Below are 15,438 nucleotides of genomic sequence, written 5' to 3'. Positions count from 1 at the left end.
CCTTAAGAATATCTATCTAGTACCTACAGGTGCTTAGTGAGCCCATACCTAGCACAAATGAGCTTCAAGCTCTAGGAATAAAGAACACAAAAGCACAACAAGCCCAGTTAGGATGTATTTATCAATATGGACTTCGTAGACTCGGCTTTTTCCCATAGGAAGTTTCTGACCAAATTGAAGTTAAGCTAACTTCATTTGCAAGAGAGGTCCTGAGAGATTAGTATTTGTTCTGTGACATTTAATAGCAAGGCACCAACTGCAGAGGCCTATCAGGTTAATAAAAAACACACAGACTCTAGCTTCAGTGTGTAGAGCCAGGGTCCTACCGAGTCTGGCTGTTAAGTATACCCGGCTCTCAGATAGGGTCAGTCCTGCTGACAAGGCTAGAAAACATCAGGAGGACACAGCTGTGCAGGTTAATAGGTACATATCTCTGTTGATGCTTATGATGGTCATGGGAAAAGAATCAAGACGTCTAGGTTTGGGAACTGTGTAAGCATTATTTACTCAGGAGGCAAGGCTTAATGTCCCTCTCTAGGACAAAAGATACAAAATAGGTCACAAGGTCCCCCAAACAGCATAGCTAACATTTTTTCATTCAGCACACAGTTTCATTCACAAAGGATAATTGCTTTGCAGGATGTCACTCAAGCCTTTACTTAAAAATACTGTGTCCCTATTTCAGAGCCGAGGTTAATCGGTAGAGTCGCTGGGACTGCTCAATGCCTTCTAGAAAGCAATGAGCATGAACATACTCAAGCCATGGGGGCTGAGCTTATGGGTTCACAGTGTGTGCTTTTTGCCTTCTATCACTGGGACATCCTTCTGGGCAATTTGAGGTTTCTGGATCTTCAGCTACTCAGGTGGCCTGGACATCTCTCAGCCTCTGGGCTCCTTTGTAGGGGTAGCTAGCAAAACCTCCAGTTTAACATAAACTTACAGATCAGTCTTGGTCCAAAGGGGCTCTGTTTACCTGATGAGTTCTTTTTTGTTTGTTTGTTTGGTTTTTAGAGACAGGGTTTCTTTGTGTAGCCCTGGCTGTCCTGGAACTCACTTTGTAGACCAGGCTGTCCTTGAACTCAGAAATCCACCTGCCTCTGCCTCCCGAATGCTGGGATTAAAGGCGTGCGCCACCACTCCTGGCTTACCTAATGAGTTCTTATCACTTAGGATTTGGGCCAGATCAGACTGGGGAGGAAGCAGAGATGAAGCATCCTGTGAACTTCTGTTTATTGGATGAGTGAGGGGTGTTTTGTGTGGTAGAGTGACCACTTTGCAGCTTTAACTCATGGAGTGGTTTTTGCCCTTCACAGCTACTTGGTCTTCTCAGTGGAAAGGCCCTTGTGCTGTGTATAGCCAAGTATCTCTCAGTCCTGTCTGGTTTTCAAAATGCCAAATGCTCTCCTAGGCCAGTTTTGTGTTAAGATAATTCATGATGATGTGGGTAGCTTAATTGTTCCACACTGTCAGTGGCTACTGATGGAGTTGTCTCACAGTAGAAAGGTAGCAATGGCTTCTCCTTCCTCTCCTTGAAGAGGTGCTGCTGGTATGTGTGTTCTGGAATCTCTGGCTTCCAGGGGATGCTGCTCATGTCCAGTGGAGAAGTCATGGGTGCAGGGTCCTTGAGGCCACCATCATTCCTGGATGTCTGGCAGCAACACATCTCCCTGGGCAGCAGCATCCTGCCCAGACACTCACTGGGTCCAAGACACAATGAGATGTTAGACTATAGTGACAGGCAGATGTTACACGAGGAACATTATCCAGGGGCTGCACATCAACAAAGCTTCCATTGAGAGGTTCTCCACAACTGCTACAGCCAGGCTACCACCAGGCTAGAGGAGCTGCATCTTCCCCCGGGGCTGTGCCACAACACAGAGCTAAGCCATTATGCAAGCACAGTCCCCACAGTCCGCACCACCCCTCTGGAGCACTGCCACTCCTGCTGGGTTTCTTTTTCTTCCCACCCATACATCTATCCAGCCCTCCAACTATTTATCCATCTATTCTACCACCTACCTCTCGAGACCCATAGAGCACATGCCTATCAGTAAATCTCTCTCCATGACATTTTCATTCCAGAAGGAACCTGAGGGCAGAAGTACCTAGCTGCAAATGTAAGAGCCAGGTTCTCTGCTAGACCTGGGGTTCCCATGGGAAGAATCTCTTACAGGGCATTATTTCTTTCCCAACCTCATTCTACCTACTCATCCTCTTGGCCATTGTCTTCAACCACCAATGGTCTTCTTTCTCTTTCTGACCAGGGAAGCCCTCTTTGGCCTTGGGGCTTTAAGAGACTGCTATTCTTTTGTGACCTGAATGTTCAGCCAGCAAAGCAAAGAGCTGGCTCTGTGTGTTCCGTAGCATCCTCAAGTGTCCTGATTCAGAAAGGCCCCCTTTTTTTTTTTACCCATCTTCTTTAAAGGGTGCATTCTTCTGCCTTGCCTAACTACTTTATTACCCCAGTCTGTTTATTTCACTCATAGAATTTCTCAGAATCTTTCTTTTTTTTTTTTTTTTTTTTTTTGGTTTTTCGAGACAGGGTTTCTCTGTATAGCCCTGGCTGTCCTGGAGCTCACTTTGTAGACCAGGCTGGCCTCGAACTCAGAAATCCGCCTGCCTCTGCCTCCCGAGTGCTGGGATTAAAGGCGTGCGCCACCACGCCCGGCTCTTTCATTGTCTTAAGTATTATTTTATAACTCACCAACTAGAAAAAATAGGCCCAATGCTCAATTTTTTTAAATATTCTTATGGCATACCTTCTGTTTGTCTTACTGTTTGCAGTTACTGATTCGTTGTAGTCCTTTAATGTTTTTGAATGAATAAGAGAAAGATTTGGACTAGACCTTCCTAGTATTAGAAAGCTTGAAGATTTGTAGAGAGTAGACTAGATAGACTAGGATTAGAGATAGGGTCCTGATGGCAAAGCAGAAGAGCTGACCTAATGAGGTGAGTAGAGTCTTTTGAGCTGCACAATGAAAACAGTGGCCCTGGAGGGTGCCTTGTTATGCATGCCACAATCTGTGATAAATTGGAAGTTTAAACTAGTCACTGCAGAATTTTGTAATTACGTTGAGAAGTAATGAGGTACCAGGACCCAAGTCTTATTTTCCTCCCTGTGGGAGATTATACAGTGTGAGAATTCAGGGTGTCATGGCTCCATAGACTATATGTTATTGTTTAATTAGCTGATTGTGGTGAACTATAGATGTAGAGTCATAATGGAAATTCTGTAAGGCAAGACCTGTGTATGTTTAATGTAAGCATAATGTAATCCCCATAAGAGATGTTTTTGGCTTTCTTACTCTGTCTAGGTATCAAAACCAATGTGTGTGCATGTTAGCAAGCACAGTTTGTTGGTTTGTTTGTTTTTTGAGGAGGGCCCAGTTTTTTCATTTGTAAAGAGAGCTAAAACATATTAGTGTGTTTAAAGCTGACTAGTAAGATACAGTCTCATTATGATAGATGCCCTACCCGGTTGTCCTAGTTAGGGTTTCTATTCCCGCACAAACATCATGACCAAGAAGCACTTCGGGAGGAAAGGGTTTATTCACCTTACTCTTCCACATTGCTGTTCATCACCAAAGGTAGTCAGGACTGGAACTCAAGCAGGTCAGGAAGCAGGAGCTGATGCAGAGGCCATGGAGGGATGTTCCTTACTGGCTTGCTTCCACTGGCTTGCTCAGCCTGCTCTCTTATAGAACCAAGACTACCAGCCCAGAGATGGTCCCACCCACAAGGGGCCTTTCCCCCTTGATCACTAATTGAGAAAATGCCTTACAGTTGTATCTTGTGGAGGCATTTCCACAACTGAAGCTCCTTTCTTTGTGATGACTCCAGCCTGTGTCAAGTTGACACAAAACTAGCCAGTACACTGGTCTAGAACTTGCTATATATATGGCCTTGAACTGAGATCCATTTGTCTCTGTCTTCTTCACTAAAAACATGCACCATCATGCCTGGCTATTTTCACTACTTTTAGCTATTCATCTCTGTATGTCTGGGAGTAGGTTGTGCACAAGGTAGCTAGAGGAGGGCATTGAATCCCCTGGAGTGCTGGAACCAACTATGATTCTCTGCAATAGAAGCACATGGTCCTCACTGCTGAGCCATCGCTCTAGCCCCCCAGAACACAGGGCTTCAAATGAGAGGGTTTGGGAAAGTCAGTGGTACACAGTGGTCTCTAAACAAACTCCATTTTCCCTGTTGCTGTAAAGGGAGATTCTGAATTCTCCTTGACTGGCATCTTCTATTGGACTTTTACTTTCCTGAGAACTGCTAGGCTCGAAATAGACAGAACTTTGGCTAATATTTGCTTATTGTCATTTTGTCTTTTCTATAAAAAATACCTGGACTTATGACCGTGTAATTTATTAGCTAAACAACATTAGAAACCTTTTTGTCTCAGTTTTCAAATAAAATGGGTATAATAGCACTTGTCTAATTGCAAGGACCATGTAAGATTGTACTAGATATTGATATATGTTATTCAATTCGGCATTTCATTCTTCCCTCCACGTTGGTAACTATCTTCTTTCTCTTTTGTAGGTGTTCTCAGTGCCTCTAATTGCTATTAGAAAGGACTGACTGAGGAACAATCTGCAAGAAATGAGTACAGTGGCTCCTTCTAGACTTAACAGATTTGAAATAGAATTGGTCTTTAAACGCAACACTTGGGAGGCAGAGAGAAGCAGGCCGATCTCTGTGAGTTCCAGGCAAGCCAGAAGTACATAGGGAGACGCTGTTTCAAAACAAAAACCCAAACCAGAAAAACAAGGACCTTAGGACACTGGAGGGCCCCCCTAGCCCTCATCTCTTCTTTCTTGAGACGGGATCTCAGTTTGCGGTTGAGTCTATCCTGAAACAGTATTAAGTCTGTGTGGACTAGAATTTTGCCATTTCTGCCTGTGCCTCCCAAGAGCTGCCCCATAGGCAACTATGCCTAGATAGATTTTTCTTTTCTTTTCTTTTCTTTTTTTTTTTTTTTTTTTTTTTCTGCACACAGCAAGGAAGAGGGTAAGGAAAGAAAAGGCTTCAATAGTGAACTCTTTCCGTGGATTTAAGGACTACAGTCAATTTAGCATGCCAGTTGTCTGTCTTCTCGTTAGAATTTTCCTTTTTTGAAATTAGCAGGTTCTTAGAGTTTAGTCCTTTATATTTTAAAGAGTGAAACCAAGGAAAACACCGCTTGAGTGTATGCGGGAGCTCCTGTCATGTGGTCATGGAGAATGTCTTGTACATCGCCCTGTTTCCAGCACCTCGTAATCTGACTAGTGAATAGGCACCCAAAAAGTGTCTCAGGATTATTTTCGGAACTTTAGTTATCTTTCCCACAGAAGCCTGTTGTGCCCACACTTGGCCACAAGCAAATCCAAGCCTAGAAATAACATTTATTCTAAGGATCTCTGCGCAAAGATTCTTGGGAAGTGGTTCCCCTTCTGCATTCTCCCGCTATTCCCCCCTTGGGGAGTCTTTGAAAGAACTGGCACGACTCGCGTTTCCTTCCCTTCTCCCACCTCCGAAGAACCGGCCGAGTAAGGGCAGGAGCATAAACCAATCCTAAAGCGGTATTTCCCCTACCAACCAATAGATACAGGCTGTAAGCACAGGGCGCCGCTTTTTCCATCCTTCAGCCCGCCCCTCAAACTCCTTTTAGATTCTCCACTTGACAACTCACCTGACCAATGGGAAGTTCCTACTCTGAGGGAGGGGGCGGGACTCAGCCCTCGACAGACGGCTCCTTCTGACCAATGGGTTGACAGAAGTGCGGAAGGGGGTGGAAGGCGGAGCCAATGGCGCGGTGCCAATCACGAGCATCAGGGAAAGGGCGGGACGAGAGTGTTAGCGGGAGGGAGGGGAAGGCCTCGGGATCCCAGCCGCGCTGCTGCCGCCGCCGCCGCAGCCCGAGTCGGAGGAGGGAGAAACCAGCGAGAAAATGGCGGCCGTGGCTGCTGAGGCGGCGGCGACCGCGGCGTCCCCCGGGGAAGGGGGCGCCGGCGAGGCCGAGCCGGAGCTAGAGCCCATTCCCGGCAGCGAAGCCGGCACCCCCCTCCCGGTCACGGCCACGGAGGCGGCGGTGCCGGACGGCGAGGCCGACGGGCGCCAGTCCGCCCCTCAGGCCGACGAGCAGCCGCTGCCGCCACCGCCGCCGCCGCCGCCGCCGGGGGAGCTGGCCGATAGCTCCGAGGCTGAGGAGGCGAAGCCGCCCGAGCCCGCGGCTGTCCCGGTCCCGCCGCCCGAGCAGCCCCCGGCCGCCCCCGAGCAGCCCGAGGACGCGCCGCGGCCGCCACCAGCTCCTGCGCTCGTGCCGCCGGCGGGCGGGGACTCGGCGGTGTCGCACCTCATCCCCGGCTCGGAGGTGCGGGTCACGCTGGACCACATCATCGAGGACGCGCTCGTCGTGTCGTTCCGCCTCGGGGAGAAGCTCTTCTCCGGGGTCCTCATGGACCTATCCAAAAGGTACCGCCGGCCCCCCGACTGCAAGCTGTCCGCTCCGCCGCGAGGGAGAGCGCGAACCCCGGCTGCTCCCGCCCCGCCCTCGGGTCCTGCGCGCCGCCCCGCGCCGCTCTCCGCGTGGGGCGCGCTCCGCGTGGGGCCGACGCGCGCGGCCCCGGCCCCAGGTGTGCAGCTGGGGACGCGCGCGGGTGCAGATGGCTGGCACACCCCGCCTCCTCATCCCCAGCCCCCTGCGACCCTCTGGCTTGCGCACTGGGGCAGATGGGTTAATGCAAAATGCAGATGGATCCCCTAGAGAACCGGGTGCTGGGAGGGGGAGAGAGAGAGAGAGAGGTGCTGCGGAGGCATTTCCCTGTCCTCAAATCAACCTTTAACTTTAGCCGGGCTGAAGAAAGGGGTGTGTGCTTTGGGCTTCCCAAAAGGTTACCTGTCAGTTGTTAAAAGAGAAAGAGCCCCGAGTTAATGAGCCCTTTTTTACTGTTATTAAGAACTGCTGGAAATAGTTTCTCGGAGGATCACTCTTTAATAAGGAGGTACCTTCTGCTAATTTTACTTATAGCTTAAAGAAATATTGGAGACGGGATGGGTCCCCTGTCTTTTGAACATTTACTATCCAAGTGGTGGGTTTACAAAGGAATGTTCGCATGACTTTTTCTTTGGCAGTGGTAGAGATTGAGTCTCAAATGATTTCTGAGACGATGTTTACAGTTAAATTTGTTTTGACTAGAAGGTTGAGTTCACCTACAAACCTCTGTCTTATCCAGTATATTTTCACCTTTTGATTTAAAATGTTCTGGGCACTGCTTTAAACAGGTAAAGAAGGTATTCTGCTTTCAGTCTAGAGTTAACCTTTTTATTCTCTTCTTTTGCAGATAGGAAGTGCAGAGACTCCCATTCATGGCTCTCCATTCTGTTTCCTGCAACAGCACACACACTCTGGTGTCTCACCTGTTTGGAAATGGCTCTGTGTGTTTGATGTGTATTTCTCTTCTTTTCTTTTTTCTCTGTACTGGAGATTGAGCCTAGAGCCTCTGCATGCTAGGCAAGCATCCTGCCATCTAGCTACACACCCGCAGCTCTCTGCAGAGTTTCTTTAACTTTTGAGACATGGTGTGGGTTAAGTTGTCCATGCTTGCCTTGAACTTGCAATCATCCTGACTCAGCCTCTGCCAAGTACTGATAGGATAAGCATTTCCCATCATATCCATATCCTGGCTTATGCTTGACTCTCAAATTCCTTGACCTCCTGTAAAGTTCCAGGAATTTGTTTCTACCTGGAAACAGCTATTTAAAATTTGCATTGGACTGTGGCGGGGCGGGGCGGGGAGTGCTATGTGGGACAGCTCTCCAGTTGCTCAGTGTACTGTGGTAGTCTTCAGAGTCCTGGCTTTTAGTTACTCACTTATTTGTTGACTGTCTTTGGGTTAGTGCTTTCATTAGTAGCTTTCATTTTCATAATTAGAAAGCTGAATAGATTGCTTTCTACTCATGTTTTTAATAGCAAGAGAGACACTCTAATGTGTATGCTATTGAATCAAACAGAAGAAGAGGCCAGTGATTGTGAGAATCTGAATTTCAAATCTGCAAAAGAAAGGTGCAAAAAGGTAAGTGTTTGGAAATAGAGTGGATGGTGAGTTTTCATGTCGAGGTGCCTGTTCTGTCAGTTTTAGAGAATTGTCATTTTGAATTTTGCTCTATTTTGCTAACAGCACTTCTTGTATATGATTATTTTTTGTCAGAAGAGCTTTTGAAAGGACATGCAGTCTTGCTTAGTTTTGCTGTTTTGAACTCCTGGGCTCAAACTGATCCTCTTGTCTCAGCCTTTCTCCTGCCTCAGCACCCCCAGTAGCTGGGACTACAGTGTCCTGCCTTGAGCATTTATCCAGACTTTTTATCCATTGTACTCAGGTCATGGATACACTGTATTCAACAGACACTTTAAAATTAACTTGTATCTTATTTGAATTGGCCACTGAATTATTCTTCCCGGTAAAAAGTAACAAGAGCTCGCAATTGTATCATAAGTTAGAGTCTTTGTAATTGTAGTGATGGTGTCTCACTATGGAAGGCAATTAAGGCTTATTTAATTTGACCAGTTAGCTTATGACTGACAGAGATTTAAATGTGAAAAGTTAGGTGGAGTAGCAAGTTTTCTTTTAGGCAGGAAGTAAAGAATTGTGTGGTTTTTTTGTTTTGTTTTGTTTTGTTTTTTTCAGATTCAGTAGCAGGGTGCTGCAAAAGGTCTTAAGCCAAGCTGAGAGTCCCTTAATAGTCAGGCTGCTTTTGGAGAGTCTTTCTTTCTGTGAATATGGGAGGGCATATAACATAATTTCAGAAGTTGGAGTTCTTGCCCTGAGATCATTGGGAGACTGTGTCAGTGTATTTGTGCTATTGTTTAGTCTTCGAGGGTTACTTATTGTATTTATTTAGTTACTTAGGTTTTTTTTTTTGTTTGTTTGTTTGTTTGTTTGTTTTTGGTGAGGATTGAATCAGGGGCCTCAAACATGTTAAGTATGGCTTCTACCCGTATTGTTCTTTTGAGGGTAATTTGTTTGGCCAATTCACATGAGTACAAACAAGCAAAATGCATATAAATTGTTTTTCTCAGTGTATCAGAAAGAACAGACTTTACTGTTAACTGACTGTATTTTTGATGAAAACTATTCCATCCTATTACTTCGTAGCTCTCTAGTTTGTACAAGTGAAACCATTTCGGCAAGGCACTCCCCAGGATACACACTTCCTTTAAGCAGCATAAGCTGCACCATCCCTTACTTCAAGAGGTCTTGGCTCTAAATGACATCATTGGCCTAAAATGAGGGTAGTTTGAGTATCTTGTTAAAAACAAGCTTTTTAAAAACAAGTTTATCATAGCATTAAAAATATACTGAATACGTTTCAGTAAAGCATAAAGTTCACTCACTCCAGCTGTTTATACCCATTCCTCTTAGATACTTTAGATTACTTGCTAAACTATCTGATTATTTTAGACAATATTAAATTACTGATGAACTTTTTGGTAGGCTTTATATCATGAAATATGAGCCTGTATGTGTATACTGCCCTGCTTCAACATTTATTACAGTTTGGTCAAATGTATTCAATCATGTAACTGCCTCCATTGGGTGTTTTTTTGAATGAAATCCCAGGCGTATATACAGACATTTCATATTAGCTCTTTGAACAGATAAGGGCTTTATCAAATAACCATAATTCCCAGAATTAGTTAACATGGTTATGGATAAACCTTATTTTCCCATAGACTTTCTCAATCGATACCTGAAAGGATATTCTTGACATGATTTTGTTTGTTTGCTTGTTTTGAACTAGGGTCTTATGTAGTCCCAGTTGGCCTTGAACTCTGGTTCTTCTTGCTTCTACTTCCCTAATGCTAGAATTACAGACTTGAGCCACTATGTCTGATTTTTCTTTTTCTTTTTTTTAAAGCAGGGTCTTGTGTGTATTCTTGGGTGGCCTTGTACTACCTGTGTAGCCCAGATTGGACTCCTCTTGACTTCTGTTAGAATTATTGGTGTGTGCCTTGTTCAAATGGATTATTTTATTTAGTATTATCTTAAAGGAAGTTAAAAAGCTACTTTGAAACCCAGAAAAATATTTCTGAATCCCTGAATTAAGGAATCTTGGAGTACACATTTGTACGTTAAAAGGGATTGTATATTTTAATTTTTGTGGCACATACATATTGTATTTTCATAAATATAATATTCTGTGTATGGGGGCTGTTTATTAAAAATTGAAATGATTTCTATTAAAAACTTCAGCATTTATTGCCTAGGACCTTAAATTTGTAGAACATTTACTTGTTTTTAAAGGAAATATAAACCAAGACAATGATTTCTTTTCTTTACAGAGACCATGAACGTATGGTGCAATAGCCCTACTTTTGGTGGGAAAAATATACAGCCATTCTGGTGGAGCAGTGAGTAGTGGTGTCAGTAGTTTATGTAAAGCTTTGAGGTTGAGGACATAGGCCCTCAAGTAGTTTTCATGAAGGCTGGGTTGAGTTGTATATTCCTAAAAACGTTTGAATGTATTGATGGTTATATCTTAACTTGAAAGGTGCTAGAGGGCTTTGTATAGTAAGTAAAGTAGCAGAGACAGAGGCAAGTGCCAGTCACTTTCTGCTCTAGACAGCTTCTAGAATGTACTGTACTGTACTGAACTGAACTGAGTGACTTCCTCCATTGCATGTTGCTTTAATCTCACTGTTTTGGTGGGCAGGCATAATTAGTTGTTGGTAAAGAATTGTGGTATATATATATTTTTTTTTGCTTAGAGACAGAGTTTTTCTGTGTGGCCCTATCTGGCCTGTAGTTTGCACTTTCTCTGCCTTAGCTGCCTTGAGTCCTGGGATTATAGGGATGTACTTGCTCAGCTCCCAAATAATCTATCAATTTTATTAGCTATATTTCTATATTATATATAACACTCCCCTGTGGACAGGCTTGCTACATAGCCATGCTGGCCCTGAACTCAGATGGTCTTCTCTCAGCTTTCAGAATAACAAGTTTGGAATAGCAAGCCTGTGTCATCCCATGTACTTAAAATATTACATATCAGTAACTGGATGTATTATACGTTCTCTATGCCAGACATGCTTTATTGGACTTAAAGCTTTTCTTTCTTTGAGATAGGATCTCATTCTGTGATCCAGGCGGACTCAGTCTGTCCCTGATCTTTTCTGTCTTAACCTTTTGAGTGCTAGGATTACAGGCATGGCCATGCTTAGCTGGAGTTTCTAATAATGTCAATTTTCAGATGTTTACATATAAATAAAACCATATTTTACTGTGCATTATTTTAAAGTCATGATGAAACTGTTGGTAAGAACTTTTTCTGGCTGGAACTTGGGGAGGGAGCTGTTAAATAATTTAAGTATCAGTGCTTATCTTCACTGTTATGGCTGATTGCAGATGCTGAAAGGTGAAAGATCTTTTTAGTTATTTGGCCTATCAAGTACATCATTTCCTAGTGGTTTGGTTCTCCCTAAATTCCTAAATTAAGATGCACATTACCAGAAAGACGCTTGCTATAGTGATTGCTAGATATGGAAGTAAGTGAAAGTTTAGTTATATTGTGCCTGGATTTAATATAGAATGACTTTGCTAAACACAGTTTAGTCAGTAGTTCTCAAAAGTGCATAGATTTCTGGGGTTGCAAAGATGGCTGGGCTCTTCCAGAAGATACAGCTTCCGTTCTCAGCTCATACAAGACAGCTCACAGCTGTCTGACTCTTGCTCCAGGGGATCCACCTTTCTGATCTCCATGGGCACTGTATGCAGGCAAAACACCCATATATATAAAGTATCTTTTATTTTTATTTTTTTTTTTTTAAAGATTTATTTATTATATATAAGTACACTGTAGCTGTCTTCAGACACTCCAGAAGAGGGCGCCAGATCTCGTTGTGGATGGTTGTGAGCCACCATGTGGTTGCTGGGATTTGAACTCTGGACCTTCGGAAGAGCAGTCAGGTGCTCTTACCCACTGAGCCATCTCACCAGCCCTAAAGTATCTTTTAAAGTGTACAGACTTCTGACCCCGTCCTTATCAGTTTTACTCTTACTCAGTGTGATTGTTATAGGAGACACCGGTTTTTAAGGATGTTTTAGTTCAAACAAAATTGCATAATCCTGCTACAAGAAGTTATTTTAACTTAGAATGGAATATAATTTGCACACTAGGCAGTGAGTTTGGAGGATGCTCAGATTGGGTGACAGATCCAGAGTCTTGTGGAAAATCTGGCATGTACACTTGGAAATGGTGTTAGCTTTAGCTGCCCACTGCAGGGATAAGTTGTCCATAATTTTTAATCTTTATCTCTTTCAACTTTTTTTTTAGTTGTCTAACTGTAGTTCCTTCTCTTCTCATCTCTCTGTTATCTAACAGCAGCCCAGCTCTACTTTCTCCACTTAATAAGTACACTGCACTTGTCATTTCTTTATTTTTATTTTATTTTTTTAACTTCTTGAGAACAGAGTCTTTAGTTTAAGCAGGCCTCAGTTACTATGTAGTTGAGGATGACCAGGAACTTCCAACCCTCCTGCCAGGTGATTTACTTTTTGCCCAGGGCTGGGGATTGAATCCAGGGCTTCATGCACATTAGAGGTTGTGGTTTTTTTTTTTTAGTTTTTGAGATAGGGTTTCTCTGTGTAGCCCTGGCTGTCTTGGAACTCACTTTGTAGACCAGGCTGGCCTCGAACTCAGAAATTCACCTGCCTCTGCCTCCCGAGTGCTGGGATTAAAGGTGTGCGCCACCACGCCCAGGAGCATTCTGTCACTGACTATTTTGTCATTGTCGAACTTAGGGTTCTCCTGCCCTGTCCTAGCCAGTTACTGGCACTAACCCCAGTAGCCACAGTGCCGGACTGCTAACCCTATGCTGCTTTTATTTATTGTGTTTTGGAGACCAAGTCAAAGGACAACTTAGCAGGATTTGTTTTTTCTACCATGGTGGTTAACTTCAGGTTGTTGGCTTGGTGGCCAGCACCTTTACCCACTGAACTGGGAACCACCTGTGTGGCCCTTTTTTGTGTTTGTGTATGGGTTTTTTGGGGGGTGTGCGGTTGGGAACAAGGTCTTATTATGTTTAGCTTTGGCTAGTTTGGAACTCACTATTTAGACCAGGCTGGCCTGTAGCTCATAAAGATCTGCTTCCCTGTGCCTCTCAAGTGTTGGGGTTAATGGCCTGTGCCATTACAGTGTGCTGTGATCCTTTTTTTTTTTTTTATTTTTAAAGAATAGGATCTGGAGCTGGAAAGATGGCTCAGCAGTTAAGAACACTGACTGGTCTTTCAGAGGTCCTGAGTTCAATTCCCAGCAACCACATGATGGCTCACAGCCATCTATAATGGGATGTGATGCCTTCTGGTGTGTCTGAAGACAGCTATAGTATACTCATATACATAAAATAAATATATGTATATATAATATATTTTTTTAAAAAGAATAGGGTCTCATGTATCCCAGTCTGCCCTAAAGTTCACTAGTAGCTGTGGGAAGAGAATCTTGAACTCTCTGTCATCTGTCTTCTAACTTCCAAGTCTTGGAATTGCAGGAAAGCACCACCATACTCAGATTGTGTTACGGTGCATTTCCAAAGGTGTCTGCATGCTAGGGGGCATTTGGCCAACTGGCCTGCACCTGAGGCCCCCCACCCCCTTTAACTTAACCTTTATTTACTTTAGTATCTGTGGGTGTGCATGCCATGGTTTGTGGAAGTCAAAGAACAACTTCTGAGATTCTGATCTCTCCTACCTGGGGATCAAATTCAGGTGTTCAGGTTTGCCAGATAAACCTCAATTAAAAAAATTTTTCTTTCCTCAAGAGCTTTGGAATAGTCAGATATAGCTAGTTCCTGGCCTGCTGGGGCTGTATAAGGAGAACCTGTCAAAAAGAAAGAAAAAGTGGTTTTGATGAAACTAAGATTATTTCCTTGGCCTGGTGGTGGTGGTGGTGGTGGTGGTAGTGTTAGTGGTAGTGTAGTATACCTTTAGTTCCAGCATTCAGGAGGCAGTGGCAGTCGGATTTCTGTGACTTCAAGGCCAGCCTGGTCTACAGAGAAGCTTCCAAGACAGCCAAGGCCAGACAGAGAAGCACTGTCTTGAGCCACCCACCAGCTCCCCCCACCCCCCAAAAAAGAAGAACAACAAAAACAAAAACAAGTTTGTGTGTGTGTGTGTGTGTGTGTGTGTGTGTATGGCCTTAAGGATTGCATTTAGTGTCTTAGACATATTGAGCACTAGCTCAAGGTAGTATCTTTTTTTTTTTAAAGATTTATTTATTTATTTATTTATTTATTTATTTAATGTAAGTACACTGTAGCTGTCCTCAGACGCACCAGAAGAGGGCATCAGATCTCATTACAGGTGGCTGTGAGCCACCATGTGGTTGCTGGGATTTGAACTTCAGACCTTCGGAAGAGCAGTTGGGTGCTCTTACCCACTGAGCCATCTCACCAGCCCCTCAAGGTAGTATCCTTTAATCTTTAATTTTTTTTTTTTTGTTTTTGTTTTTTGAGACAGAGTTTCTCTGTATAGTCCTGGCTGTCCTGGAACTCACTTTGTAGACCAGGCTGGCCTCGAACTCAGAAATCCACCTGCCTCTGTCTCCCGAGTGCTGGGATTAAAGGCGTGCGCCACCACGCCCAGCTGTTTAATCTTTAATTTTTAATTTATGTGTTTGAATGTTTTGCCTGCATGTATGTCTGTGTGACTGGTTCCCATGAAGGCGAGAAGAGGGTGTTGGAGCACCAGGGATTAGAGTTATAAGTCACCAGGTGAGCGCTGGAAATCAAATGCTGGTCCTCTGGAGGGAGCTTTTAAATCTTGAGCCATTTCTCTAGTCCCAAGATTAGATTTGTTTTAGAAACCTATTTTTAATGTATTTTTGGGAGCGGGGTATCTAAATGGTGTGTTAATTGAAAGTACTGTTTTCCCTTCAACACTGTAGTAAATGATGGAATGTGTTTATACATCCATAGGAGAGCATATGCCTACATACATGCACATGTGTGCTTGCAGGTGCATATGGAGGCCAGGTGACAATTTCAGGTGTTATTCTTCATGAATTGTTTACCTTGTTTTCAAGGTTTAGTTTTGTTTTTAATTATATTCTCATGTGTGTGTCTGCATGTGAGTGCAGGTGACAGTATAGGCCATAGATCCCCTGGAGCTAGAATTATAGATCGTTGTTGAGCCACTTGGGTGCTGAAAACTGAGCTTGGATCTTGTGGAAGAGCAGCAAGTGCCATCTTTCTAGCCTCTTGCCTTGTTTATTTTGAGACAGTCTTTCTCTGTGGGACTGGGTGCTAGCAATTCAGACCAAGGTAGTTAGCTAGTGAGCTCCAGGAATCTGCCTGCCTCCAGTTTGCCAATGCCGGGATCATAAATGGTTCTGGGGATCAAACTATGTTCTCTTACTGGTAAGGCAGCACCTCATCTACTAAGGAATGTCCCTAAA

The 15,438-nt window shown here is 43.9% G+C and overlaps 1 protein-coding gene and 1 long non-coding RNA gene across 4 annotated transcripts in view; one reads left to right on the top strand and one right to left on the bottom strand.

Annotated features, from left to right (window-relative positions):
• Positions 1 to 367: 367 nt before the first annotated feature.
• On the bottom strand, positions 368 to 6,470 carry LOC147001559 (uncharacterized). Its single transcript, XR_015044790.1, has 3 exons — positions 6,341 to 6,470; positions 3,555 to 5,743; positions 368 to 2,089 (listed from the first exon to the last, which is right to left on the bottom strand). It is a non-coding gene; the product is annotated as an uncharacterized LOC147001559 (long non-coding RNA).
• Positions 5,796 to 15,438, top strand: part of Pwwp2a (PWWP domain containing 2A) — a 40,004-nt gene continuing 30,361 nt past the window's right edge. For 2 of the 3 annotated variants that reach the window (XM_021176730.3, XM_021176729.2), the window contains exon 1: positions 5,796 to 6,459. In XM_021176730.3, coding sequence (XP_021032389.1) covers positions 5,936 to 6,459 — 524 coding nt within the window. In that variant the 5' untranslated portion in view covers positions 5,796 to 5,935. Of the gene's footprint in view, positions 6,460 to 7,336; positions 8,061 to 10,327; positions 10,397 to 15,438 lie in introns of those variants that run through there. The other variant, XM_029483523.2, reaches the window with a different exon arrangement.

The sequence above is a fragment of the Mus caroli genome, unplaced genomic scaffold (genome assembly GCF_978045245.1).
Source record: "Mus caroli unplaced genomic scaffold, Mus_caroli_1 scaffold_13, whole genome shotgun sequence".
Lineage (NCBI taxonomy): Eukaryota > Metazoa > Chordata > Mammalia > Rodentia > Muridae > Mus > Mus caroli.
The sequence above is the reverse complement of the archived record's forward strand: the minus strand, read 5'-3'. Positions and strand labels throughout refer to the sequence as shown.